General features: G+C 42.1%; 2 protein-coding genes across 6 annotated transcripts; both read right to left on the reverse strand.

The window, feature by feature from the left end:
• Positions 1-60: 60 nt before the first annotated feature.
• Positions 61-18995, reverse strand: btaf1 (BTAF1 RNA polymerase II, B-TFIID transcription factor-associated). 2 transcript variants are annotated; one of them, XM_052080297.1, is made up of 39 exons: positions 18777-18995; positions 18551-18609; positions 17744-17867; positions 17464-17578; positions 14935-15069; positions 14246-14445; positions 13338-13471; positions 12198-12330; positions 12029-12097; positions 11000-11089; positions 10822-10917; positions 10360-10536; positions 9996-10136; positions 9402-9526; positions 9035-9155; positions 8777-8881; positions 8530-8679; positions 8152-8294; positions 7846-8020; positions 7536-7739; positions 6503-6923; positions 6238-6422; positions 6009-6162; positions 5741-5850; positions 5372-5573; positions 5113-5261; positions 4847-4999; positions 4185-4306; positions 3907-4074; positions 3741-3818; positions 3529-3658; positions 3314-3455; positions 3110-3240; positions 2600-2722; positions 2087-2239; positions 1730-1938; positions 1480-1639; positions 1195-1365; positions 61-898 (listed from the first exon to the last, which is right to left on the reverse strand). In XM_052080297.1, exons 2-39 carry the CDS (start codon positions 18562-18564, stop codon positions 749-751), a joined length of 5562 nt encoding a protein of 1853 aa, XP_051936257.1. In that variant the 5' UTR covers positions 18565-18609; positions 18777-18995; the 3' UTR covers positions 61-748. The 2 variants fall into 2 exon arrangements, with proteins under 2 accessions (XP_051936257.1, XP_051936256.1); XM_052080296.1 differs by having other exon boundaries at positions 18551-18995.
• A 1803-nt stretch (positions 18996-20798) lies between these two features.
• ccnj (cyclin J) lies at positions 20799-25476 on the reverse strand. Of its 4 annotated transcripts, none has more exons than XM_052080321.1 (6): positions 25385-25476; positions 24607-25088; positions 23073-23283; positions 22687-22986; positions 21959-22118; positions 20799-21737 (listed from the first exon to the last, which is right to left on the reverse strand). In XM_052080321.1, the coding sequence occupies exons 3-6, from the start codon at positions 23137-23139 to the stop codon at positions 21392-21394; spliced, it is 873 nt and encodes a 290-aa protein (XP_051936281.1). In that variant the 5' UTR covers positions 23140-23283; positions 24607-25088; positions 25385-25476; the 3' UTR covers positions 20799-21391. The 4 variants fall into 4 exon arrangements, with proteins under 4 accessions (XP_051936281.1, XP_051936280.1, XP_051936282.1 ...); XM_052080320.1 differs by having other exon boundaries at positions 25297-25466; XM_052080322.1 differs by lacking the exons at positions 24607-25088; positions 25385-25476 and having other exon boundaries at positions 22687-22791; positions 23073-24040.
• Between the last annotated feature and the right edge of the window lie 412 nt (positions 25477-25888).

The following is a 25888-nucleotide window of genomic DNA, read 5'->3' on the forward strand; positions in this document are numbered from 1 at the left end:
AAAAGTGTGTGAGGACTAAAACGATTATTTCAACTATCAAGTTTTTAGAATGCACAAACACTGGTTTGTAGAATTTATTCCAATTCCACGTTCATAAACAAAAAGCAGCTATTACAGAAATATATACATGTCCGTTCTTTTAAAATACTCAGCACATTTCAGAAACCATTTTCAGCTTCGCCCCTGAAAAAGGTTGAGTCTGTGTGGCACTGCATCAAATGCAGAGCTTTTCTTCGGGTCATTTTAAACTCATTTGGAGGTTCAGGCTCATTTCTGCATGTGGGAGTTCTGAGTAACTAAAAAATTAGCGCCATCTGGTGGACACAAGGAGGCGCTTGGACCATCTGATGAAAAAGTTTGTGTGGCGTGACATCAAGCTTGCCATGCATGTTTGAACTGGCAAATTCTATTGTGCTTCTCTGATGGAGGAGGAAGGCGAAAAAGGTAATGGCACTGCATTGTGGAAGAAAGACTGGTAAGCCAGAACAAGTAGCAAACCACGACGAGAGCGACAAGTTTTTACCCTGCTCAGATTACATGGTCGTTTGCAGCTTTGCAAATGATTCACTGGAAACTTGAAAGGGAAAAATTGAGACATCGGAGAAAAATGGTTTGCAAATCATCTTTAGAGCACTAATATGGACACGTGGACTGAATAGGGTCTTGAAGGGTTTGTCAGATTCTGACCAGGTCCTGCTTGGTCATCCAATAATGTCAAGGTGCCACAAATATGTGAGGTCATGTGGCACTACTGCAGGGAGTGCATGAAGCTGTCCAGATTATACTCGCTGTCATACTGTTGCTGGTCCCAGAGCTCTCCCAGCCCGTCCAGCACTGACTTCATGGAGGCCTTTCCTGAGGTCGATGTGGACTGTTCACCCCTTTCACCTCCCTCGTCCTTGAAGACAAGAAATATACATGGGTTCAATCAGCTCATTGTTTTACAGTGACACTCAGTTTTTTTTTTATGGTGAAGGTTTTTCCCCGGCATATATGAACTGTAATGTTTTATATTGGACAATAATACCCCCCCCCCGCCCAAAACAAAAAACACAGGTCAATTTGTGTTCCACCTTCAGAATCTCAACTAACTGTATTTATATAGCACTTTCAAACAGACAATCTATTGTAAAATAAAACCTGATTTGTAGGCAATCTCGACAGCTATTTTCACATCAAGGTTTGTTTTCTCACTTTGTCAAGCGTGAAAAGGTTAAGGAGCTGGTCTGTTCCCATGCTCTGCAGGCTGGCATTCTCCTGGCTGATGATGGTGTTGGCTATGTTCATCTTGAACTTCTGCAGGCCCATTATCTTCTCCTCTAGGGTGCCTCGAGTGATGAGCCTGTACACGTTCACGACCCGTTTCTACACGGTACAAAAACACAGACGTGTATAAGATGAGGATCATGGCACCACCCCTTGCCACTTGATTCACACTTTTCCGATTGGTCACCAGTGCTGGTCATCAATCGTGTGTACCTGGCCTATTCTATGAGCTCGGTCCATGGCCTGCAGGTCCCTCATTGGATTCCAATCATGTTCCACAAAGACAACCGTGTCAGCACCAGTCAGGTTCAGACCGAGACCACCAACATGTGTGGTCAGCAACAGCACATCAATGGATGGGTCATTGTTAAACCTGTAGCCAATAAATAAATAAAGGTCAGTCCAGATTTAAAAAGACAATTGAAGGGCAGAGCAACAGTGTGAAGTGGACCGAACACTTAACCGGGAGACGATGGCGTGGCGCAGGCCAGCCTGCACGCTACCATCCAGCCGCAAATATGTGACTGTGGGCATTTTGGGTTTCAGGAGATCATGCTCAACAATATCCAGCATACTCTTCAGTTGACAGAAAATGAGCACCCGATGCTGAGCCACCACTGCCTCTGTGCTCCCTTCAGAACCCCCGCCACCAAGTCCGCAGTCGAGGAGCAACTGGACAAACACAGACATTCATTGATTAAACAGAACCAGAAACACCCACTATTAATAAAAGTCTTGTATGTATTCTTATTGCTGCTCAAGTTCAAGCTTCTGGTCAATACAGATACATATTGAAGTGTAATGAATAAAAGTTGATCACCTGTTTCAAAGCAGAAAGTTTGGGTGCGTGCTGAATGTCCCGCAGGTTGGAGTTTTGGTCTGCAAGCTGCTCAGTGATGCGTTTGTACTCTGGATGCTGTGGAGTCAACACCAAGCTCGGGTGGTTGCACAATTTCCGCAGATACTGCAGGGCCTGAAGGATTACACATTTCACTTACAAATAACAGCTACCACAGTACCATTGATCCTAAAGTGGTTCTCAACTGTTGTCACACATTCTCTTATTTTCATGACTCACTCTTATAGAAGGGGGTGAAAAAAAAAAGAATTTACCTTTCAGAACGTATGCATTTTTTAAACATGACAGAATAAAATGAAAAACATTCTCACACCATGGTGCAAGTTTGTTAATCGGTGTGCCATTCATAACTTCAACATTTCATACGCTCGCACCTTTGTAATTCTTTACTACCTGTACGTGACCCTCTCTTGGGTCCCGATCCACCATTTGAGAATTAGTGTATTAGATGCCAGTTGTGTTGAGGAAATGTACCTGGAAGACGTGACCTGTGGCCTTCAGTTTAGGCTTTTCCTCCTGCTCTGGAGGGGCAACTGAGATGCTGTCGTCTATGTTCGCCTTAGCTCGAGACTTGGCAAAGTCTTCATAAAGCTGAACCTAAAGGTTTGTATGGAAAGCATTCAAAGTCAAGCAGAGAACAGTTGCATACAAACAATAATAGGCTTATATACTCTGTTAGCGAAGGGAAAATGAAACTTCATGAAGCACTTGCAATTTTTTTATCCTCTAGATCATGGTCTATAGATGAAAGGGTAGTGCAATAGATATGTATTAAATTTCCGCTGCATCATCAAATTAAGAGCTCCGTTGAGCGAAGTATAAAATATCGCAAGTGCGTCATGGAGTTTCATTTGTCCACATGTAATGTCTGTGTATCTGATAGCGATTTATATATTGAAAAAAAAATGTTAAAGCACACCAAAGAGAACCAATAAAACGTGACTAATGCTGAGTAATCACAATAATGCGGGGTCTGTGACAGACCTGCAGAGGACTCAAGTTACAGTAGTAGTCCTGAATTATTTTGGGAGGAAGGTCCTGCAGTACATCCTCTTTCATCCGTCTCAAAAGGAAGGGTAACACTTGGCGATGAAGCGCCTCCATGGCCAGGACACCTGGAGGGAGAGAGCCCAGTTCACATTGACATCATGGCAAGCATTTGGAGAAAGGTCATGGGAGCAGTCATACCGGCCTCCTGTTCACGTGAGGAACTTTTGGCGTCACGACTGGCCAGGATTGGTTTGCCGTAACGTGCAGCAAACTGGCGCTCGGTCCCCAGGAAACCCGGCATGAGGAAGTCAAAAAGGGACCAGAGCTCCAGAACGTTATTCTGCAGATGAGATGAGGAGAGGAAGTCTTGAAATTGGTCAGTAAATAAAAACATCGCAAAAAGAACACCTCACCTGAATCGGCGTTCCTGACAAGATGACACGGAAGTTGGCAGCCAATTGTTTGATAGCTTTGGAAAGTTTGGTTTTGCCATTTTTGATGATATGACCTTCATCAAGAATACAGTAATTGAATTTTATATTTCTGCAAAAGCGAAAATCAAAACACATGTTAATAAACAGATGCACTGTGAAATAAGAACTGACTGACTCATGAGGGTACTTACTTAAAAAAGTCAATGTCGTTTCGTACAACATCGTAAGATGCCACGACAAGATTGTGTTTCTTCACTTGGTGTTGTAACCTGACAGCAAAATAAACCAACAGTCATTTGGATTTATTGTTGTGCGCATCAGTGAATAATACATCCCACACAAAACTTATGGCCTTACCGCATTCTCTCTGTAGGTGGACCAGTGTAGTGCAGTGGATTGAGGTACTCTTTGGCACAAAATTTGCCTACTTCATCCACCCAATGACCGGTCAGCGTGGGTGGGCACACCACTAGAGAGGGGAGTGGGATGCAGTCTGCCGCCTTTGTCTTGGCATATTCCTGAGACCTGAAAAAGACATCAACCAATCAGAAGGACGGTTGAGGCCCACTTAGTTCAAATTCACAGTATACATTTCTGCCAAGGGATACCTTTCACATTTGGGCTTTGTAAAGTACCTGAGGTAGTGATCTCCTGCTAGAATGCAGATGGACTGCAGAGTCTTGCCGAGGCCCATGTCATCACACAGGATCCCATGCAGCTTGTACTTGTTGAGAAAAGACAGCCAGTTCACACCATCCTAAGAGATGAAAGAATGGTATTTTTGCTCATTAAAGCGGGACTTTACATCAAGACGCCAAATGAAAACATGTGCGGGGATCCATGAATGTGCCACATGCAGCAGGCACATAGCTTAAAAAAAGTGCATTAGGAAATGCATCCAGTGTAAAAACTGTGCCGAACAAATCAAAGTGACTCACTATTGCGAGTCCCAACGGGGCAAGTCGAAAGTTGTCACAACAACACTTCAAATACATCTTGATTCCAGAGGTCTATTTTCTGTAAGTCTACACAAAATGTATACTCACTGCTCCAACAGACCAGGAGTCAAACTTAAGTGTCACCATATTTTTTTATGTGCTTCAACATATTTCTCTCCAGCATTGTACGTTTTCAGATAATTATCATAACAAAAGATGAAATTACCCATCAGAAGTGCCAAGATATATAAATACAGGTCGAGGATAAAGCTGTTCGGATATCGGAGGGACGAATGGTCTATATGATTTAAAGGCAGTCTTGTCAGAACAGTTATGTTAACCCTGAGAAAGACTCAAACCTGCTGGTACTTCCTTAGCTCTGCCTTAATGGGCACAGGGATGTTGTAATTCTCTAACTTTCTGCCATCTAGCAGTTGTTCCAAGAAGTGTCGCTCTCTGGCCTTTTGTCGGATCAGGTCAGCAGACATGGCAGGAGGGTCCGGTATACCTGCCTGGGAAACAAGCAGACATCTCAGAGTGGGGTGGGGAATAAAAAAAAAAAAAATTTAATCCTCGACAGTCCCAGAAAATATGTCAAGAGTCGAATGCTGCATGTTGGTCCTACCTCCAATGGCAATAGGCGGATGAGCGTAGCAAAGCACTGCGTGGCCATGAAACGAATGCTGTCACTGGGATCACTCATACGCCCTAACACTGGTACAACCAGCAGTACAATGTAGGGCACAATTTCCACATCCAACTGTTCCATGACACCTAAAAGTCAGTCAGTCAGTCAAGGACAATACCACGGACAAGTTCACTTCAATGCACCATTTCTTGAATAGAGGCCACAGTCATGTCACACGACAGCGTGCGGAGGATACAAGCCAAAGCCTCGATGGCCCCCTCCTGTTTGGTGCTGTCATGAATAGCAGCCAACCAGGGTAGTACACACTCGAGAAAAACATCCATGGTCTCCAGCATGGATATTTTACTAAGTACGCCCACACACCGTGCTGCCATGTGACGCACTGCTGTGTAAGGATGCTGCAGGCAGGTAAACAGATGAGGAAGGTGTTCCAGCAGCTGAAATTCAACAGAAATACAAACATGACCATTCCGTGCAACAACTTTGAGTAAGTGCAAGGAAATAAGTCAACTTCATTAATGACTTGTTAGCGCATTTACTGGAACAGAAGTTGCAATGAGGTAATTGCAAATATAAAAGAAAAGCTGCGATGATTAAATCATACCAGAGGTTTGAGCTCATGAGACATGGCTCCAGTCATGACTTCAAGCACTTGTAGTGAGTTTACCAGTTCCTGAGCTGCAACATTGCCTCTTTCCAACTGAATCTGCCTATCTGGAACACAGAGAACACAGGAAAGTCCCTCAAACCACATACAACATACAGTTTACCCATGAGTCATACATGGCAGTCACTGTAGTATTTTCATGCGTCATTCACAACAGCAATGCGTAGGAAAGCATGAAAATTGGGATTTTTAGAATTCAACATACCAATAACATGATTTTCATTAACTGCAGTCCTCAAGGGCCCAACTGTGTTCTCCCAAAGGTACGGCAGGGACTTTGTGAGGTCAACACCAAAGTGCCGTGCAATGGTTGTTAAGGAGAACTCCGCCCCTCTCCTTTGAATAAGACATGGTTTCCTCTAAAACGAGAAAAATGCTGTTTATGTAAAACCCAATTTGTGTCTGCTCCCAGTTTTAAGCTCATTCCACCATACCTCATCGTTTTCTAAGCCAAACGTGCTGCCTGGAGGAATGTCAGAGGAGGGAGTTTTGGACGATTTGGGAACAGGGCCCCTTTTACTGGTGATTGCAAACGCTGCCCTTTGGTGACGGTAAAGAGTCATGATGCCTCGAGTTTTGTTAACCATGTGATGCAGGCAGTCTTTGTCCAAGCCACTGCCTAGTGTCAATCAAGGAAAATTAATCAGAGCCAAAAGTACTTTTAAACTGGGTCAATTTGGCTTCAAGTGTTGTTGTTACCTTTAGAATTTTCCTGCGTGGGTGGCACAGGACAAGCAGCTGAGGGTGTAACTGAGGAGTCCGCACAGACTGACGCACAGAGGTTTTTGATAATCTTGGGGTTGGGACATGGTGAGCGCCCACCACACTGCTGCAGCAGCTTCGCAATGAAAGAAGCGGCATAGCCCTGAATAAGCATGTTCTCCTCCCGCTTGATGGACTCCATCAGAGGTCGGACCAGTGGGTTGAGTTTGTCAGGAAGCACTTGTAGGTTGATCACTGCGCAGGCGGTGAACATGTGGACCCGGAGATGTAACAGCTGCCATTCATGGCTGGTTTCCATTACTGTGGCTTGTGCCTGCTGCCGTTTATTGTCCAATACCTGCCACGGTTTTGTCTTTATGTTCAAACTAGATGTCGATTCTGTGAAGACGGTGGTTAACTAGGGAATGAGCAGGAGAATTGAAGTTCAGACAAAATGACAAACGCAAAATGGGTGGCAACTATAAAAGCGATTAGCATATTAAAATTGCCACCATAGTCACAGTCATGTTACATTAAAAGCAGCACATCGACAAAAAAAAACCAAAACATTATTTTTTACCCAAACACAGCATTGTGAACTATGTAGAGCATGACAGTTTGTACCGCTGAGCCAATTGGAAAGGAAGAATATAAATTGATTGGCCAAGCTTATTTCTTTGAATCTGATATGTCCAAGAATGTGCTTTTTTTTGCCGTATCATAAACTTTTTTGTTTCCCCATCATAAGATATTGTATATCAGCCACCTCCCCACACTATTGTGAAAGTTATCGTATTTTGAGGTTCATATTGTGATAACATCATATCATGACGTTTGGATCTTGTTCCATCAGCTGCCTGCAGTTCACAGACTAACACGGCAGATGGGGGCATGAGTCATGTTTTACAAAATATACACCCCAATTGTCATGCATTGTCACGGAGGAATTTATCGAAATAAAAATACCTCAATCTCTGCAAAAGAAAATGAATGCGTGATCGTGTGTTGCAATGTGTGTCGGTGCACATACCAGCTCATTGGCTTGATCGATCGTGAAAACGCTACAATTGAGGCGGTCTTGAATGTCTATGTGAGCCTCAGAAAGCAAGGCGATGAGCTGCTTGCATTCATTCTGCATGCGTGTGAAAGGGATGGCAATCTCATCGTAATACAATTGCTCTGACAGAATGGCAAGAAGACGAGGCTGCACCGTGCTTGACACCATCTGGCAATCCTGACGGGGGGGAAAATTGAAAAGATAAATCATTATTTGATTGTAAATGTACGCCTAGCAGCCTCATTCACACGAATTCAATAAAAATAAACAAAAATGTTTTCACCTTTTGCAGAGCAGCCCACTCACAGAGTACAAGAGCTACGGCTATTCGCTGCAGTGCAGACTTTGAATTAAGGTGAAAGATCAACAGCTGGCTCAGAGACTCAGCTGGGCGGATCTCCTGAGATGCAGCATTGAGGTGAGGGTCACAGATACACCTACACAGAGCCCCGAGCAATCTGGCGGAAAGAGATGAGTGAAACTCTTAAAAGATGAATGTAAAAATGCACATTCATAATCAAACGAAAAGCCACATTGGTCACAAGAAAAAAATGGTCACAGTTTGTATAGTAAAAGCATGCTGACTTACTTGGCAGCCATGAGGCGAGCACGGATCACCACATAGTCCCTTGATACTGGGTCATCGGTCACTGTCTCTGCCCCCGCAATGTACTCCTGGACTGTTTCCTTTACCTGGTTGGTCCCTTGGCGTGCCTTTGAACCAGCTTTATCCTGTTACATGAACACAAACACACTTAAACTTAAGTCATAGAATTTGTACATTCAGGTAAATAATTTTCAGTTTGTGAAATTATGCTCATGTCGTGAAATAAAATGCCAGCATTTCTTTTTGTTTTGTTATGATATGTTAAGACCAGAAAGCCCCCGCTTTCCTACCCGGGGTTTCAATTACCTCTGGGTGGGGAAACAATTTCAAGTGATATAAGATTTGGATGGACAGAACAACCTTGGAGCGGGCCTTGACTTCGAGCAACATGTTGAGGTCTATGGGAATGTGTGAGGCCTGCATCATGAGACAAAGCCAGGCACCCATCCATGGACAGCTGGCTGCTACCACATACTGTTGCGGAGCCTGAGAGAGTAGCTCTGTCCACACCTGTGTCCAAGCACAAGCAACTCAGTACTGCGCTGATAACTACATTATATGGGTCAAATACAAAGACATTGAGCAAATAGAGTTCAATGCAACAAACCTTTTGGATCAGTTCAAGAATTTCCTCATTGCTTTCTAGTATGCAAGATTGGAATACGTGACGAAGCATATCTTGTAGGATGGGGTTGATCCACACTGCACATTTCTGATGAACAAAAGCAATGGATAATATTAGTAGGCTTCTATCCTAACTACATTTTAGCAATGAATTTAAAAAATGACAAAGAATGAAAGGAAACAATCAACATTTAAAACATTTGTTACACCACATAGCCAATTATCTTCATCCAAACTTTACCTGATCAGATTTAGACAGCAGTGTGAAAAGTGTTTCCAATGCAGCCCGTCTAACTGATGAGATAGTGTGTCTCAAGAAGGGCCACACCCGGGGGACCAGCACTGTTAATGACTGCTGCATACTAGCGGGACCAAGAAAGTTGATCACAATTCCAACTTGTTTTAATGAATTATATGACCACAGAAATAGCAAGACAAGGGTTAAAAACACACAAGCAAACAGTTAAAGCATTTCATATTAAGAAGAAAACACTGGAATATTGTGACAAGCTGTCATATGTAATCAAAGTAACAAGACGAGAACGTCATCACCATTTCACAAAGAACTGTTATCCAGCTTTTACTTTGTGAACCTCAATTAGACCAACCTGCACTGTCGAACTTGCGGGTAGGTGAGCAAAGACGATAATAATGTCATGATGCTGTTGGTGGAAGCAGTGAGGTCGTCCAGATCCAAAAGAGCATCCCACAATGTGTTAATGATGAATGGTACCTGTGGTGCAGATTGCCAAGAATGTGGAAAAACAATAACTGGATCCACCCATCTATCCACCCACTTTCGAATCCTCTTATCCTCAAGAGGGTCGCGGGCATGCTGGAGCCTATCCCAGCTGGCTTCGGAAAGTAGGCAGGGTTCACCCTGATCCAGTTGTCAGCCAATCGCAGGGCACACATAGACCAACAACGGCTCACATTCACACCTAGGGACAATTTAGAGTGTTCCATTAATCTGCCGTGCATGTTTTTGGAATGAGGGAGGAAACCGCAGTGCTCTTAAGAAATAACCCACGCAGGCACAGGGAGAACATGCAAACTCCACATAGTAAGGCCGGAGCCAGAATCGAATCATGCACCTCTGCACTGTGAGGCGGACATGCTAACCAGTCGACCGCATTAACTGCATTTCTAGTTTATTACATGCTTTTTGAAGGAGCTGTACTGTGGCTCACTCTAAAACTGACCTTATTGGGCAGGAGCTGTACCAAGCCTTCCACCACAGGGATGAGTGCTGCAGCAGCCACAGCCCTGACATCATCATCAAGGTCCTGAAGGCCCACGGTGATGGCAGGGAGTAGTCGCGGGAGTAATACAGAGATCAGGTCCTAAGAAGCAAAAACAGCAGAAATGATGGTCAGTGCATGGAGTGATCCTTCACTACAAGACGGTAGTTCATTTATGCAAATGAAGTACTTTTGCTACCATGATACAGGGAAATGTGCATTTTGTTTATCGCCATTCACCAATGCCAAGCATATTCATCATGAACATATGACAATCAAGTCATGCCCTTCTCAGTCTACTACAGCCAAACTAAACAGTCGGTACCTGTCGGACTGCAAGAGCATATTTGATTCCGAGCAGACCTCCGTGACGGACTTCCCACTGGTCTTCTTTGAGCAGCTTCAGCAGGACATCTACCGTCATAGACACACCAGTCTCATTCATGTGGCGAAGAGCCACACCAAGTGTCTGAGCACACGTCTCCCGGACGGGTGCCACTACCTGGCAAGACATCAACAAGGATTAAGTAGAACGTTAACAATAAATCTGGAAAACAGTGTTTTGTTGTGGCTTTATTGCATCAGAGCCTGGGTACAAATATTGCTAACTAACCAACAATGATCTTATTGTTGTATTACTGTTGTTTTATGTTAAATGCTCTGGAAAGCGCTTTGTTGCAGCTGCAGCTGTTGTGAAAGTGCTTTATGAGTCAAAATGTATTCTATGAATGTTCAGAACTTTAAGGTTATGGATGATAAACCAGAGCCATGCGTGATGAAGACCAACCTCATCCGATACAAAATCTCCAAAACGGTCCAGAGCGAAGACACAGAGCAAACGGATGACAAGGTCTTGTATCCACTCCTCATGCTGCCGCAACATCTTTATCAACACAGAAGCCCCACAGTTCGTGCTAAAATTCTCTGCTAAACATTGTGAACTGTAATGAAGAATTATCATATACCTGCTCTGTAGTGCTTCCCACAAGCTTGCCGCCTCCTGCACCATGGGACTTGAGGATTTCTCGAAGACCAGTGCCTGCACCATGACGGATCTGAAAACAACAAGTCACATCAGGTCCACAACTACTGGGACATCGACAACTCACCTTTTTGGCTGTAAACACCAAGAAACAACTTCATGTGTTCTAACTGCTGACTTTCATCTTCAATCTGAATGGCTTTACATCCAAATCAGATGAACGGTGTATGAATTACAGTGTGTTCAGATGCCTCCCACTTTTTTCCTTTTCGGCTTACTCATGCAGAGTGGTGGATCTTTCTACCATTTTATGCTGGAACAATTTTTTTACACAACGGGAACTTGCCATACTCCCACTCTGGTTATTTATATTGTGTTGGATATTCATTGGGAAATGCAGTAAGACAGAACGAGGTTTAACAGACAGACATAGATAACTGAGCAAAATATAAACACCCACACCCACCCACAGATAGTAGCACATTACATATAAGATCCATTATATAATGTAGATTGAGAAGATAGTGTGCCACTCTGTAAGGAAGGAATGCACCGATAGCAAGTAGGACAGAGCAGGGTCGTCGTATGGGACAGGGATAGTCAGTCAGGCAGCACTACAGCTATGTGGTGGGAGTGGCGATACAGTGCCCAAACATCAGGGATTGGATTGTGTACTTTCTGCATGGGACAATACGCTTTGATGGACCACAGTTTCTGTCTAGCCCCCAGAAGGATGCCAACCCCCTCACTCAACTATTTCCTTATACTGAATGACAACCCTATGTGTGCCCTGCGATTGGCTGGCAACCGATTCAGGGTGTCCCCCGCCTACTGCCCGGAGACGGCTGGGATGGGCTCCAGCACCCCCCGCGACCCTAGTGAGGATCAAGCGGTACGGAAGATGAACGAATGAATGAATGAATGAATGAATGAATGAATGACAACCCTCCATTTTAACTAGTGAAATTCTGACTTGTCGTGCCTACTGTTTAAAGGCAACTTTTTTTTGTACCTCCCAGGAAGGATTAAAGAGGTCATTGCAGAGCTCTTCACTGAAGCTTTCCAAAGGCCACTCTTGTGTCTAAAAATAGAGTTAGAATTTCTTAGTTACATTTGTACATGATTAGCACAATCATCACTGGATTACACTGCATTTATAAACACATGTCCTGCTTCATTACCTCATCTGAAAGACTGGAGTTATCTGGAACTTTGTTGATTAGGACTTTATGATCCATTGCTGGCTGGTCAATGACTATACTGCTGGTGGTTTTCCTTCGTTTCTCTTCAGGCTCACCTTCACAACTGTCATTACTGAAAGGGAGGGGAAAGAATAAAAAAAAAAATAAAAAAAAAGAGTAAAAGGTCATCATGTAGTAAAAAATAACTTTTTAATAAAGCAATGTATTTAAACCACCGTCCGGCTTGCAAGCATATTTAAATGTCTGTGTGCCCTTCTTTGAGAAGACACAAAAATATGAATTGGCTCAACAATCATTATAACTTTGGCTTGGTCCTGCTCCAAAGGACAACAATAGATGGCAATACAGTACAGGTAAATTACTATTAACAATGTATTCTACAAGGTGAAAAGTTCCTGGACTGGTGTAATACAAGATGGATTTGAAACCCAAACTACAAAATGAGTTTTCCCACTTAATGTTGGCTAGATGATCACCTACTGCTACAAAGATTTCCTGCTGCATGTGCTTCATTCAGAGCGTGAGAAGAGGTGGGAGTTGGCAGGACAACATGTGGCCGCTTCACCACAGCATTTCGCTTGCTCACAATGCCATGAGGATCAAACATTTCCTGGCTGACAAGAACATTATTGTGCTGGAGAAACCTCCCAACTCACCCAGCCTGGCTCTGTGTGATATTTTTTCCCCTCTAGCCTAAGCTCAAGGAAGTCACCAAGAGGACCAGTTTTGAATAAAGTAATTTACATTTCTGCCCCTTTATCTACACTTTAGGACATACACATTAAACAGCTAAGAAGTGGGCAGACAAATTTCTCCCACAAATTTATTTCACCCAAGAAGACATCTGCAACTTCTTGCTTCTGGTCATTCCAACATAGGCTTCACTCGGTCAGTAATGCCGCAGTAGTCTTACTTCTTAATGATATCATGTACAAAGTACATTATGTATAAATTCTAATCCACCATTTTTTGGTTTCGAAAGTGTGACTGAGACCAATAACAGTTTATAATTTTCTCATGCTAAGTGTTTAGCATACTGGGCACAAGATAATTCACATTGGGGGGAAAAAGAAATGCAAAACAATGCACTTTTCAGTTTCCCTTCAGGCTTTGTCTCACCTTTTTTCATTTGGATCCAAGTCTCTGGATTTTTGTTTTGCAACTAGCTTTGCCAGCCTCTTTGCCTTATTCTTCTGGCGATTGCTCATGCCTGGCCGGAATTCGGAATCAATCAATTCGGCAGCTTGAATAGGCTGAAAACATTAGATTTATTATTTCATTTCAGAAGCATAAACACAAACATACACAGAGCAGTAAAATGAATCGTGCGCAAATGTCAAATTCAAAGCAGCTCTAGACTGAGAAGTCTAATAAAAGTTAAAATTGGTGCATTAATAAAAACAAATACACGTTTTACTGTTACAAAGTGACTGATGTACTGACAACAGATTGTATATATCCTATTTGTAAATTACCAGTGACAAAGATTTTACAAAGTTGTAGGAGTGCTATAAGACGATGTTGAATCTAGACAGAAAGAGAGTGGGATACAGGGTGATTCATTGATGTTACTGCAAAGCCAATGATTGGATTGGATAGGACTTTATTGTCAAATGTGCTGAATGAGTAACATACAGCACAGATGAAATTTCTTCCCTCTCAAGACAACATAAAACAAGAGGAGCCGCTGCGGGTGTCACACTAAAGCAGAATCATGTTCCCTTAAAATTACATTCCGATTCCTCAGCCAAGGGATGTCTGTTCAATTACATTACCTAACAATGAATTTTGGACTGGAACATTCTAATTACAAAGCTATTCTTGATTTTATCATTTCCTTCTCGACCTTACTCAGCAACATCTGAGGACACAATATTGAGGTCTGAGAATTGTTCGCCGTTACGCCTGCCTTTTCACCGAGCAACCAAATGTCTCAGACAAAAGCAGCGAGTGCAAAATACCTGGTCGTAGACGCCTACATATGTTCTGTTCATGCTAAGAGCTATGACACTGAAATGAAGACCTACAACATGATTACGGGAGCTGGATCCTGCAGTGATCTTGCTCCCGTGAGGCCTCGTCCCAATGGATAGAGAGGTATAGTCAAGGTCCTCGTCATTGAACAACTCCTCTGTGTCCATGCCAATCGCAGCACCTATGTCAAGTCCCAGCTTCTTCTGAAGAAGCTTTCTTTGACAGGCCAATCGTTCCTTGGGGTCCATCTCGCCTGAAAATATACAACAGTTGGGAACCATTCAACTAATCAATGACAAGTGCGCAGCTACAAAAAAAAAAACTAAATAGACTCAAAAACAATTTCTAGTCAAGTTGTGCCATATTCAAGTTACACTCCATCATGAAAAGCAGAACACAAGGCTGCTGTGTGCCCCTTAAGACCATTAGCTTGATAGCACTTCTTCAATGACGTACCAGTCGAAAGCCATATTGCTCTCATAACTCAGGCTCTCAACATAACAGTGCGTCAGAAAAAATACTTTTGAATAAAACCGATAGGTAAAGCAGTCTGTGAGCAATGAGCACATAGTTACAAATGGGATGCAAATGACATGTGCTTTCAAGCCTTTTGGCAGTTCTGTGTAAACAGGAATGGGTTTGCTAATGTTGAAAGCACTATGCAAGACATAAAACACACTATTGACAACCTCAAAATGCTGTCTTTACTAGATTGTTCTCGTGTTAAGATTGCTTGACTTACACATTTTGTCATCTTGCAATTCAAACTCTGCCCCAGCAGATCCCAGAAGAGACGCTCCATGTTTGAGTAGGCGGGAAATGTCAAAATGATAGAAACTCAGCCTGTCACAAGCTGGATCCTCTGGTGATAATGACTCTTTAAGAAAAAAAAATCGTAACAGTAAATTTACAAAGTGCAAACAACACGTCTTTAGTTTTCGTACATTAGCCTTATTCCAGGGACGTGCGGTCAGGGGAGGCAGGTGAGGCAGTGCCGCACTTCTGAACGCGCATTGCATTGCGCAATCATCACAAACTGGGTTGATACATGCAACTGGCACGTCCTGCTTGCCGTACATCTGCACATCAGCAATATAACATTTGCAGATACGTTTATTTGATTTGCTTTTCCTAAGTCTGGCTAATGTTTTTAAACCATTAAAGTTTAATGTTTTTTGTGACATATTTAGATATGCTGATGGGAAATAAAACCGCAGTGAAAAGGCATAGGTTGCGGCAGATCGTTCTCTGCCTCAATTAAGAGGGCGTACGTGAGCAAACAGGTACGTTGCGCTCTTCTTCTGTGCAGAGGCGCCAGGGGAGTCAAGTGCGATCCTTTTTTAAATTTGCTACGTCGGACAGCCAAAATGGAAGAAAAGGATTATATATCGAAGCTTAAAAACTTCTCAAAACTGGACTTTCAGTCAAAAGTGGACGTGATTAACACTGGTAGACCAACGCCGGAGCGAAAAGGTTTGCTTCAAACTACGGGACAACCCGGACAACTTTTCAAACGGAGTGGTAAAGCCGAAAAGAACAGTGATGTGGCTGTCCTTCGAAAACCCGTCTTTACCGTTTTACCTGCCTTTTGTTCTCAACTTGTCTGGATATTGTGATATGAACAGCGCAAGGATCGATTTGGCATTGAACGAACAGCGGAGGTTCAACGTTAGCATCCGCAATGCCAAGGTAAGGGAAAACCGAGAGATTGTGAAAGACCTCATTCATGCAACCTGCTTTTTCGCTAAACGGGAGTTGGCATTTCGTGGTCACGACGAGAGGGCAAGCTCTTCTAATCGTGGCGATTATGTAGAACTATCACATGCTTTTGATGAGAAAGATTAGAGGTTAGCTAGACATTTGGACTCATCCAGTGTGCTTTCTGGCTTGTCCAATAGAATACAGAACGATATAATTGAAGCTTTCGGTGATGTGATAATAAATGATCTAAAAAGGGAGATCAATGCTGCCCCATTTGTTTCCATGGAGTTGGACGAGACTACGGATATCACAAACAAAGCACAGATCTGTTATTTTGCGCTATGTTGCCAAAAGTGAAGTGGACTGTAGTGATGGAAGCATTTTTAGGATTTGATGATGTAAGTGATGATAGGCGAGCCCCTGCTGTAGCTGCGTATGTCTTGGAAGTGTTGGAGAAAACATCTGTGTTAAAAAACTAGTAGCGCAAACCTATGATCCCGATCGCTGGGACAATGATACTCAAATGATGGTCACTGGATATGATCGATGGCTGTCAGAAGCATCGACATGCTTTTTAATGATGGCATATGAGGGCATTTTCAGTGAAACTGATGCACTTTTTAGAGTGCTGCAAAACAAAGTCATGCACATTGGATATTGTTGTGCGCGAACCCACGACACCATCGGAGTTGTTGAACGCATGTGACGGGACTTTAACACACTGTATGAGCGGATTTGAGCAGAAATGCAGCACACTTGGCCGAAACAACAGTGGAAGAAATCAGTCGGTCAGAGATGAGAGAAAACAAATGTTCGACAAGATTATGGTCAACATCAGCGTTCAGATGAAAGCTAGGTTTGATCATTTTGTGAGCTAGCTTTCCTCGGTTTGGTCGACTGTACAAAATTTAATGAGATGTCACAACATTTTGACTGCAGAGCCTGTCAAAATCTTATAACAAAATGGATTAGTCTAAGAAAAATACAATAGAATATTGTATTTTTACCCATGGGGTCAAAGTTTTGATATGAAATAGCCAGTAGCCAATTGAATAAGCTACTGTTTTTGGTTGATACATTTGTAAATCTGACACTAAAGGAGTCGGTGCCTCACCAACCATGAACCTCACCGCACGCCACTGCCTTATTCTGTCAACAAATACAACTTTAAAAAAAAGGCAAAAGTCTACTGTGTTTAACTCATTCACTCCGAAAGAGAAGTCTTTTCAGACTTGGTCTAGAATTGGCCGGTACTGAATGAGTTAAGAGCTTAGATGCTCCACATTCTTGAAACAAATCATGACTTTGCAAGCAAGGCTACTCTTCAGCATTTTTTATAGTCAGTGTTGATCAAGTTGGTTTTGTTAGAGATCCTGACTACAAAAAAGTGAAGTTGAGGCTTTTTTTTAATACCAAACGTAATTTTCACTAAACCAAAACAAAGTGTATTCACACAAAAGAGTTGAAATAATTTAACAGATTTGGTTTACAGACAGTTATGTTAGCCTTTATTGTTCATCACTAAACCAAACCAACATGCAGTGTTTATATGGCCAGTCGGAGCAATCACCTTCTTTAGGCTTTGGGACAGGGTTCCACTCCGGAATATTTTTCACAATAGCCTCTACAGCTTGGCCTGCAGCTATACGAGTGTCCCAGTTGGGACTCCTTAGATAGGTCAAGACCTTAGAATAGACAGAGCCAATTTATTGCATTGACAATTCAAATGTCCGACAAGCACAACAATTATGACTGAAAACACATAAACCAGCTAAATACCCCAAGTTACTCTGGTTATTATGTTATGACATTATTAAAAAAGACGTTTGAGGTAAGGCAATCAAGCATACCTTGGATAATAGGTTATTGAGCTCATGTGGGTGGAGTTTCACCACTTCTCCTAGTTGCTGGGCTGCTGCTTTCCTAGTTACTGGAGTTGTTCCAGTGTCAAGTAGGATGAACAAACGATCAAGTCTACAAATAAATATATAAAAGGTCACCAGAAACAACACAAACAACAATCATCACGGTGGGGCATTAGACAATGTTAATTTCTCTACAATTACTGGAACCTGGAAAGAGAAGCTGGTAGTAGTAGTAGTTTGTGCATAGGAATGTATGGGACAGCAGGTCCATGTCTAAAAATCAAGAGGGGGGGGGGGCGCACTGCATTACTTAAGCAGTATATAAATACAGTGAAGTGGATTACAGCTGTACAGGTTTTGCCCCCAGGTAAAACTAATACCTGAAGCTCATCCACAGCATAGTGGTAGATTGCTAAGCAAATGATGACCACTAACACACCAAAAGGACTTGGAACAACGAACACTTCAAACGTCCGACGTGTGCACATCCAAGCCAAAGTAGTCTAATTATTCTGACGAAATTCAAAAGTATATTGTTGCCGAATAAAATTTCTCCTCTACACCTACACTTATTTCGTAATTATGCTCCGTTTTATGTGGTTAGCTGACCCGACCATCGTGTCATCACGTTGTCGTTGTCCTGCATCTAGAGCGGCTCATCGGATAGCTTATTCAGGACGCTGTTCTTTGGTAAATCGAACGCCACACTGTTAAGTATGCTAGCTAGCCAATTGTTTTCAGTGAAGTCGATACATTAAAACTATGCGTTAGCGTAACGGGGGGCAGTCTTACCTTGTTACGGCCATACTCAGGAGTCCTTCCGCTCTTCCCGTCCAACATTCAAATCGAAACTATAGAATCAACACGATTGTTGTTAAACGGTTCCAAAGGGGGCGAATAATAGCAGGCGAAGTCATTAGCTAGTTAGCAGCTACCGTTAGCGAGTCGAGGCCCGGCCGTCTGCGGCTGTGCTACCGACCGCCCCAAGTGTGTCAAACCAAGACGCAGAGTTCAATACCAATTCATGGCTTCAAAGTTGTCGCTCTTGTCTTCCCGCTATCTTCTGACACCAAATATTACCAAGTGCCACACACGTATCAATCCATAGCTTATGTCACCCTTCAGACCCCTTCGCAGAGAAAAATTTCAACCGAATTAAGAATAAAGAGTTATTTTGTGTCGCTGTGAGCGCGACCCAGTAGACTGTTTTTATATGAGGGGCCATCTTGCATTTATTCCTTCCTCCGTGGTAGGCGATCAGTGATTGGGTAAACACATCACAGAGAGCCAATCAATGCACACGTTAGAAGGAGAGACGAATAAAGAGGAACAGAACGTGAATGGACGTTTTTTACAACCTTTGACGCGTCAGGCATTATTTTATTTCGCGTGGCTGTACGCGATCTTTAAACACACGATATGTAGCCAATTCATCAATTTGTGCGTGTGCACAAAATCCTACAAGAAAGTACTTACGAATAATATTTTGACAAGGCTTTGTTTTTTTAAAGCTGTCTCGTATTTAAGGTTGTACTGGAGTACACCATTTCCTTGCAAGTCCCGTGTTTGATTTTATATTTAAGGGCTAGGTACAAAGAAATCGAGTGGCAATACACAGAGCTGACCGTGGTGCTGAACACTCCTTCATGACAACACGATTTGAAAAAGAGACAGCATGGGGAAATCTTAATTGAAGAATGTAAAAATGTCCTTTATTCATGAAACGTATTTATTTGAATTGAGTGAAGTCCGACCTGGTTACTGTTCATGAACTTCTTGAAACAAAGATGAATGTGACATTTAAATTCAGATACATGTCTGAATTTCTCCATGAATTCAAAATGACTCTCTGACTTAATGAGAATCCAGTCTCTTTTGTATTTTCATTATGAAATATGGCTATGAAATCTCTTAATGCAGAATAATTTGAAATAGCCTACAATAACACAAAATAATTGGTGCAAGCAGACAAGCAATGCATAATTTTTTTTCTTGACTGTCTGGTGCGGACAGAAGATTCTTTTACTTTATGTCCCCTCGATTAAAAGCACATGCCCTTCAACCAAAGCTGTCAGCGTCAGTGGACAATCATTTTTTTAAATTCTGCATCTGGGTCCAGGTGAGAGCGGTGCAGTGATTGGTTGGTTAGCAGTGTTTTCTTTTTTTTTCCAAGGCACATTTCTTTCATTGAAAAATCCCGCGGCACACCACGACCTGAAAATGTGCAAAAACAATTAAGTGTTATGTTTTTACTATAAGCTTTTTTTTAACATTGAAAATTAACGCAATATTATAACATAATGAATAGGAATCAAATCAACAGCATTCCAATATTTGGTGCATTCTGTTTTAATGGCAAGTAAAATATAGTCTTTTCGAACTTTAACTTGCTTAGGGTTGGATTTTTTTTCTGTGTGACCACCGGTTCTTTTTCTCCCGGTCGTTTGCGCTCTCCCGCAATATTGTACCAATGCACGCCCTACGATTGGCTGGCAACCAGTTCAGGGTGTGCATCGCCTACTGCCCGAAGACAGCTGGGATAGGCTCCAGCAAGCCCGCGATCCATCCATCCATGTCGCAGGGCATACTGGAACCTATCCCAGCAGTTTTCGGGCAGTTAGGCGGGGTACACGCTGAACTAGTTGTCAGCCAATCAGAGCGCCTGTGACCCCTATGAGGATAAGCGGATTAGAAAATGGATGGAAGGATGCTTGTATTTTACCTCAGGTTGACATTCTACTGCAAAATCTTTTGTCTGTTTTCTTCTTATTTTTGTTATATGTGAATGAGCGACTATGGGTGGACATACAGTGTACCAATGTTGAAACACTATTTCAGGGATTTGATGACAGAGAGGGTAAGATACATTTTTTTAAATTGATGAAGCAAAAAATTTGTATGTAGAAGAAAACTTTTTTTCCACTTTTTTTCCAGCACAGAAGAGCTGATGCACCACTCTACAGTTCTAATTTGTTCAAGTGCCTCAAAAAGAAATTTCGAATAGACACAAGACATTGCTTTAGGTGATTACATTCAACGATTACGTTCAACAGAGATTTGCATTTTATCTAAAATGGGCATTAGTGCACAGCACTGACTGAAATAATCTGTCTACAGAAGAGCAACAATTTCTCTGCATGTGAACTGATTCTTTCCACAGTTCACAAATATGTAAACAAAAAAATCTATACTCGTACAGAAAAATACAACAATTGCGCTCACAAAAAAATTCACTGCCCAAAAACGGACATGAACCCCATGCTGTTATTGCCTCAACTGAGCAGTTATGAGCAACACAGCTGAAAGGCACTTTCTTTTCAATACATCTTAGGTACTTTGACTTAAATAAAATTGTGACCTGATACAAAATTATAGTGATACTAGTAATACAATAGTGCAAAGTCACTAGTGGTACTCAGGCAGCACCCATACAATAGAACAAAAATCCTAATACTGGCTCTCCAACAGAAAATTGCGACAGCATGCAGATTGCACATTGCTTAAACCTTGTGATCCAAAGTGCTGCATTCATCTCGTCAAGTCGCTTCAAATTAAAAGCATGCTTTTACATTCAGTGGAATACCCATTTGGCGAAATTTAGTTTCTTCTCAATCACTCAATCCCAAACGTCCATCACCTGTCAAAGCATGGAGCACAACTGTAGCGCATGCCGACTTGGTAAGCTCTGTTAGTAAGGTTAGACTTTGGATCCAACAAAGCAGTGATGACCTGAGAACTGCCCTGCAGGTGGCCATTTGAGAGCTGCAGATTAGTGATGCGGGCCACATATGAGGCAGGCCTATGGTTTGCGGCTAAAGCTGGCTGTGTAGCTTGCTGGCTATACTGCATGCCGGACCGGTGCAGGTACTGGGCTGCCTGGCTTGAACTATGGAAGACCTTCTGACTTTGCTGCTGTGGTTGTTGGCCGAGCTGCTGGCACTTCTGCTTGTTGGCCTCTTTGACATCACTGTCATGTGCACTGAAAAAAAAAGACAAAAGAGTGAATGGCGGGTAAAAAAGTTCAATCCACAAAATATTCAAGACTCTGCATCATTGTAAATTTCCCCATTGTGGGACAAATAAAGGATATCTTATCTTATCAGTTTCACCTTGAATTAAAATGTACTTCATTCGTGTTCCTTTACAATAGTAATTTTTCACAAGGTTTGATGAGAATTTTAAAAATTGTCAGATACACACTTGAGGAGTTTCTCGGCACATGGGACTAGGTTCTCCCATGAATAGCCTGTGAGCTGCTGCAATCGGGGTGCCCACGTTGGGGATACATGCAGGATGAAGCGTGAGGCAGCCACACATGCAGCAGCCACCAGGGAGGGTGCAAAGCATAAAAACACATGATCTAAGGAAAGAACAAATGTAAAAAAATTAGAGAAGACAGTTAATATGCCTACGTACGAGTGGGATGCCATTGCTGTACGAGTTTAAAGGAGACATTATTGATCCCGCCACTCAAGTTACAACAGTTCCAAGATGTCTTAATAAAGTTCTCAGAATTGCTTTGATCAGTATTGGCAAAAGATGACAGTAACAAAGCACTTTACAAAACAGGTAACACAAAGTCAATAATAAAAACAACATGAAAAACACGGACAGTCATGCAATCTTAACCACTTTTCCCTCATACGTTTTGTTGTTTGAAGAAGTAACAACACCCCAACATTGGCATTCACGTATGCTCTGGCTATCAGAAATAACATTAGACTAATGCTCATCTGTGCTTACCATTTGACATGATTGCGTTAATAAGCAGCCATCTCAAATTAAGCTAAACCTCAGAAAAATTGAAGGTAAAGCTTGGTTCACCGCAAGCTCTCCAAACATTCGACAAGAGGTACAAAGTGTAAAATTATTTATCTTTGTCAGAGATTGATATTAATGAGACTGATCATAACCCTAGCCAATAATACCTTGCAGGGAGACTTCCAGGAAGTAATCAGCATATTTGGCCATATAGAGTTTTGTTTTCTCCAGACAGGACAGAGGCCAGCCATCATGTAGGTCTCCCTTGTGAACTGCAATAGAAAGGTAGTATTCTATAAAATGAGCTGCTGTGGGAAGGTACAGGTTCCACTGGAAGGATTCTAGCAGGAAAAGCTCCATGTGTAGGAGAGTCTGCTTCGTCATAACTAGGTTCATGGAGCTCATGCACCCCAGACTGTTCAGAGTTTCCAGTTTTGGAACCCTGTCCTCCCTTTCCTCAAATTTACCTGCAGCAAAGAAAGCAGAAGATTATGACACTCAAAAATCAGAAAGGCCATTCCATTCCCACCCATGGGAGCAGTTTCACACTTACTGGCCAAAAGAAGACATGAGAGTGAGACCATGTGGAGCTGCTGCACCGTGACATCGTAGCGGTCCATGAAAAGGTCCAGCAGGTAAACAGCAAGGTGCCGAGCTGTGGGACACAGCCGGAAGTGGTTGCTGATGATGGCTATGAGGTCTGCAAAGTATCGCCTCAAGTTGAGCTGAGGGGACTGGCCTTTGAAGGAGGGCAGCTTGATTTCCTGAATGACAACAAATTGCATTTGATAACATTATTATAGCTGTCATTTGGCCTCACTCTGTCATTATAATCTGCATACTCAGCATGCTGTGGATACACAAGACACAGACTGCCTAGGCTAGATTCTCCCATAATGAAAATTCTGGGTCACATACATTTGTCACACGCCGGTTTTTAAACATGCATGGAACTCTTGTAAAAACAGTTTGAGTAGAAGTTTATAGGGAGAAAAAAACCCACAAGCCTTTGTTTTCTCGTTACTTCGTTTGTTGTGAGTCATTAAATGAACAGTTCACGCGTGGTTTCTCAACAGCTACAAGGGTATAAACTATTTAGTGTGGAGATCATATCTACAAATTAAAACCTATTCTAAATTATATTTCAGGATATCATAATGGCAGAACGTACAGTATTTTATGGTCAATTTGAATCAATTAAAACATCTGATGTTCACACAGAAATTCAAGCAAACTTTAAAGCGGGTGTCACCAACGTGGTGAAAACACCTGAAATTTTCAGGCAGACCTACGTGGTCTGCCTGAAAATAGCTCACAGTGACAAGCGCATATTGTGTGCGTATTACTATTTACAAAAATAAAACAAAATGGAACTCTTAGCTTATCGTTAAGTTACATCTTTATACAGGGGTGCCCAAACTTTTTGGACCGAAGATCTACTTTTCGATCAACTAACCTCCCGGGATCTACCCTTACCGGCACGCGCACACACACACGCACACATGAACGCCATGATGAGAAACAGCCTGAAACTGAGGCATGTGATGAACTTTTGGAGCCTGTTAACTATCGTAGCTCACACGTACAGTTTTAAAGTGCATCTCTGGGTCCTCCGAGAGTCCTATTCTTTTCCCGCGCCCTCGGTGAATTGTACATGAAGCAAACTCGGAATGAGAATAATGACGATAAAAGATAGAGCGCAACAGCTCTGATTACAAGCTGCAATTGCAGACTGCTGAGCGCAAACAACTTCCGGTGACGTACTCACGCGCCACCGTAAATTCAAGATTTACCTGCTTTATTTTATTTTTTATTTTTTTGTGTGGAAATGAGACCGAGGATGATTAGGGTGCAGCGCACATTAACACAAAAATATTACTTTACTTATATTTTTTTCTCCTCGGATCTACTTGGGACCGATCTTAGATCTACCGGTAGATCAGGATCTACCTAATGGGCACCCCTGTCTTTATATATATAATCTCTTTAAATCTCCATCATTAGTGTAAATATGATAGAGGCAATTGAAAAACTGACAATGAAATGATTTACCCCAAAATTAAGTTTAAATTAAGTTTGCTACTTACGAGAAGTGCATAGTCAGAATCTTTACTAACAAGAAAAACAAGTAGCTGTCAGTTTCAACAATTGTGGGGACCCCTGCTTTAAAGTTATAAAATAATTTTTCTTGAAATTTTTTACTTTGGTTCCGTCATGCTCCTTTAAACAACACGTAATCATAAAGTACAATTAATGGTAATTTATCACAAAAGTCCTGATGACAGCAAGACACCAACAAAAAACGCATGCCGTGAAAACCTCTGAAGTCCTGACAACAATGTTGCCGGATATAACTTTTGGGTTTAAAATAAAGGGCAGTTAAAAAAAAAGATTAGATCGTGAGTGAAAGTCCCCACTGAATAAAAAGTCATTTTACGACTGGCTGAACAGGCGCTCCAAATAGGAGCCTGGTCACTCGCATTGTTTCGCAGCGCCTGGTAAATATCTTTGGCCAGCTGTCCTTTCCACCACTGGTCTTCTAGCTCCATCACAGGGGCTTTTGAAACATCTGAAAAAACAAACACGAAGTGTAATGACATCCTAGCACGCATTACTTGCTCTGTCCAGAAACTTAAAATACATCCGTGCCATTCCAACATTTTGATTTTATGGGACATTCATGCAGTCTGTAGTAACGTTCTCGCTAGCAGCTGTATGCTGTTCATTAATTGTTTCAAAACACAACATAAAGAGTATTTGGAAAGGCGAATAATCACTCAGAGAACACTTGAAGGGAATATTGCGTTCCGCTTTGCTGAAATAAATTTCAGTGTACAAATACTCCAGCAGAACATGCTACCTCACCGTACTCGTAATCAGTCAGTGTGTCGTGAAGCTTAGTCTGTACACAAGCCAACAAACGCTGCTGGTGCTTCACTGTCACCGGAAATAGCAAAATCAAAGTGAGGTCCCTTCAATTACAAAATGAAACGCGCCACAATGGAGGTCCCTAACAATATATTTTGTCATAATTGATGAGGAATTACGTTATACTTTATCATTTTGATATAAAGTTTACACATGATTGTTTGATTGGTAAATTGCTATTTTTCAGTCGGTCGACACTGACTTTCTTTCATCAGGATTTCCAATTTGTCATTGAACGCAGCACAATGCCTAGCGAGGCAACAGGACTCAGCCAATTAAAGGTAAGTAGATCCATTTAATAACCAATCCCTGGATAGCATTGAGAGCTCCCTGCTTAAAACCCTCCGCTAATATACTATTTTATCGATCGATGACCTCTCTCTGGTAGAACAGACATTTGGGATGGTCATTTTTATTTTTTCAAATACTGATGAAAAAGAA

Source organism: Hippocampus zosterae, chromosome 11, assembly GCF_025434085.1.
Source record: "Hippocampus zosterae strain Florida chromosome 11, ASM2543408v3, whole genome shotgun sequence".
Lineage (NCBI taxonomy): Eukaryota > Metazoa > Chordata > Actinopteri > Syngnathiformes > Syngnathidae > Hippocampus > Hippocampus zosterae.

What these genes read in the sequence shown, in the direction of transcription:
- btaf1 (XM_052080297.1), bottom strand. An exon ending in ACTCCAGTCTTTCAGATGAG is followed by an intron (nt 12,098 to 12,197) that starts GTAATGAAGCAG and finishes CTCTATTTTTAG; the next exon opens with ACACAAGAGTGGCCTTTGGA. An exon ending in CGCCACGCCATCGTCTCCCG is followed by an intron (nt 1,640 to 1,729) that starts GTTAAGTGTTCG and finishes TATTGGCTACAG; the next exon opens with GTTTAACAATGACCCATCCA.
- ccnj (XM_052080319.1), bottom strand. Translation starts at nt 23,304, where the DNA reads ATGCAATTTGTTGTCATTCAGGAAATCAAGCTGCCCTCCTTCAAAGGC. An exon ending in CCTGGAAGTCTCCCTGCAAG is followed by an intron (nt 22,119 to 22,686) that starts GTATTATTGGCT and finishes TTCTTTCCTTAG; the next exon opens with ATCATGTGTTTTTATGCTTT. An exon ending in TGTGCCGAGAAACTCCTCAA is followed by an intron (nt 21,738 to 21,958) that starts GTGTGTATCTGA and finishes TTTTTTTTTCAG; the next exon opens with TGCACATGACAGTGATGTCA.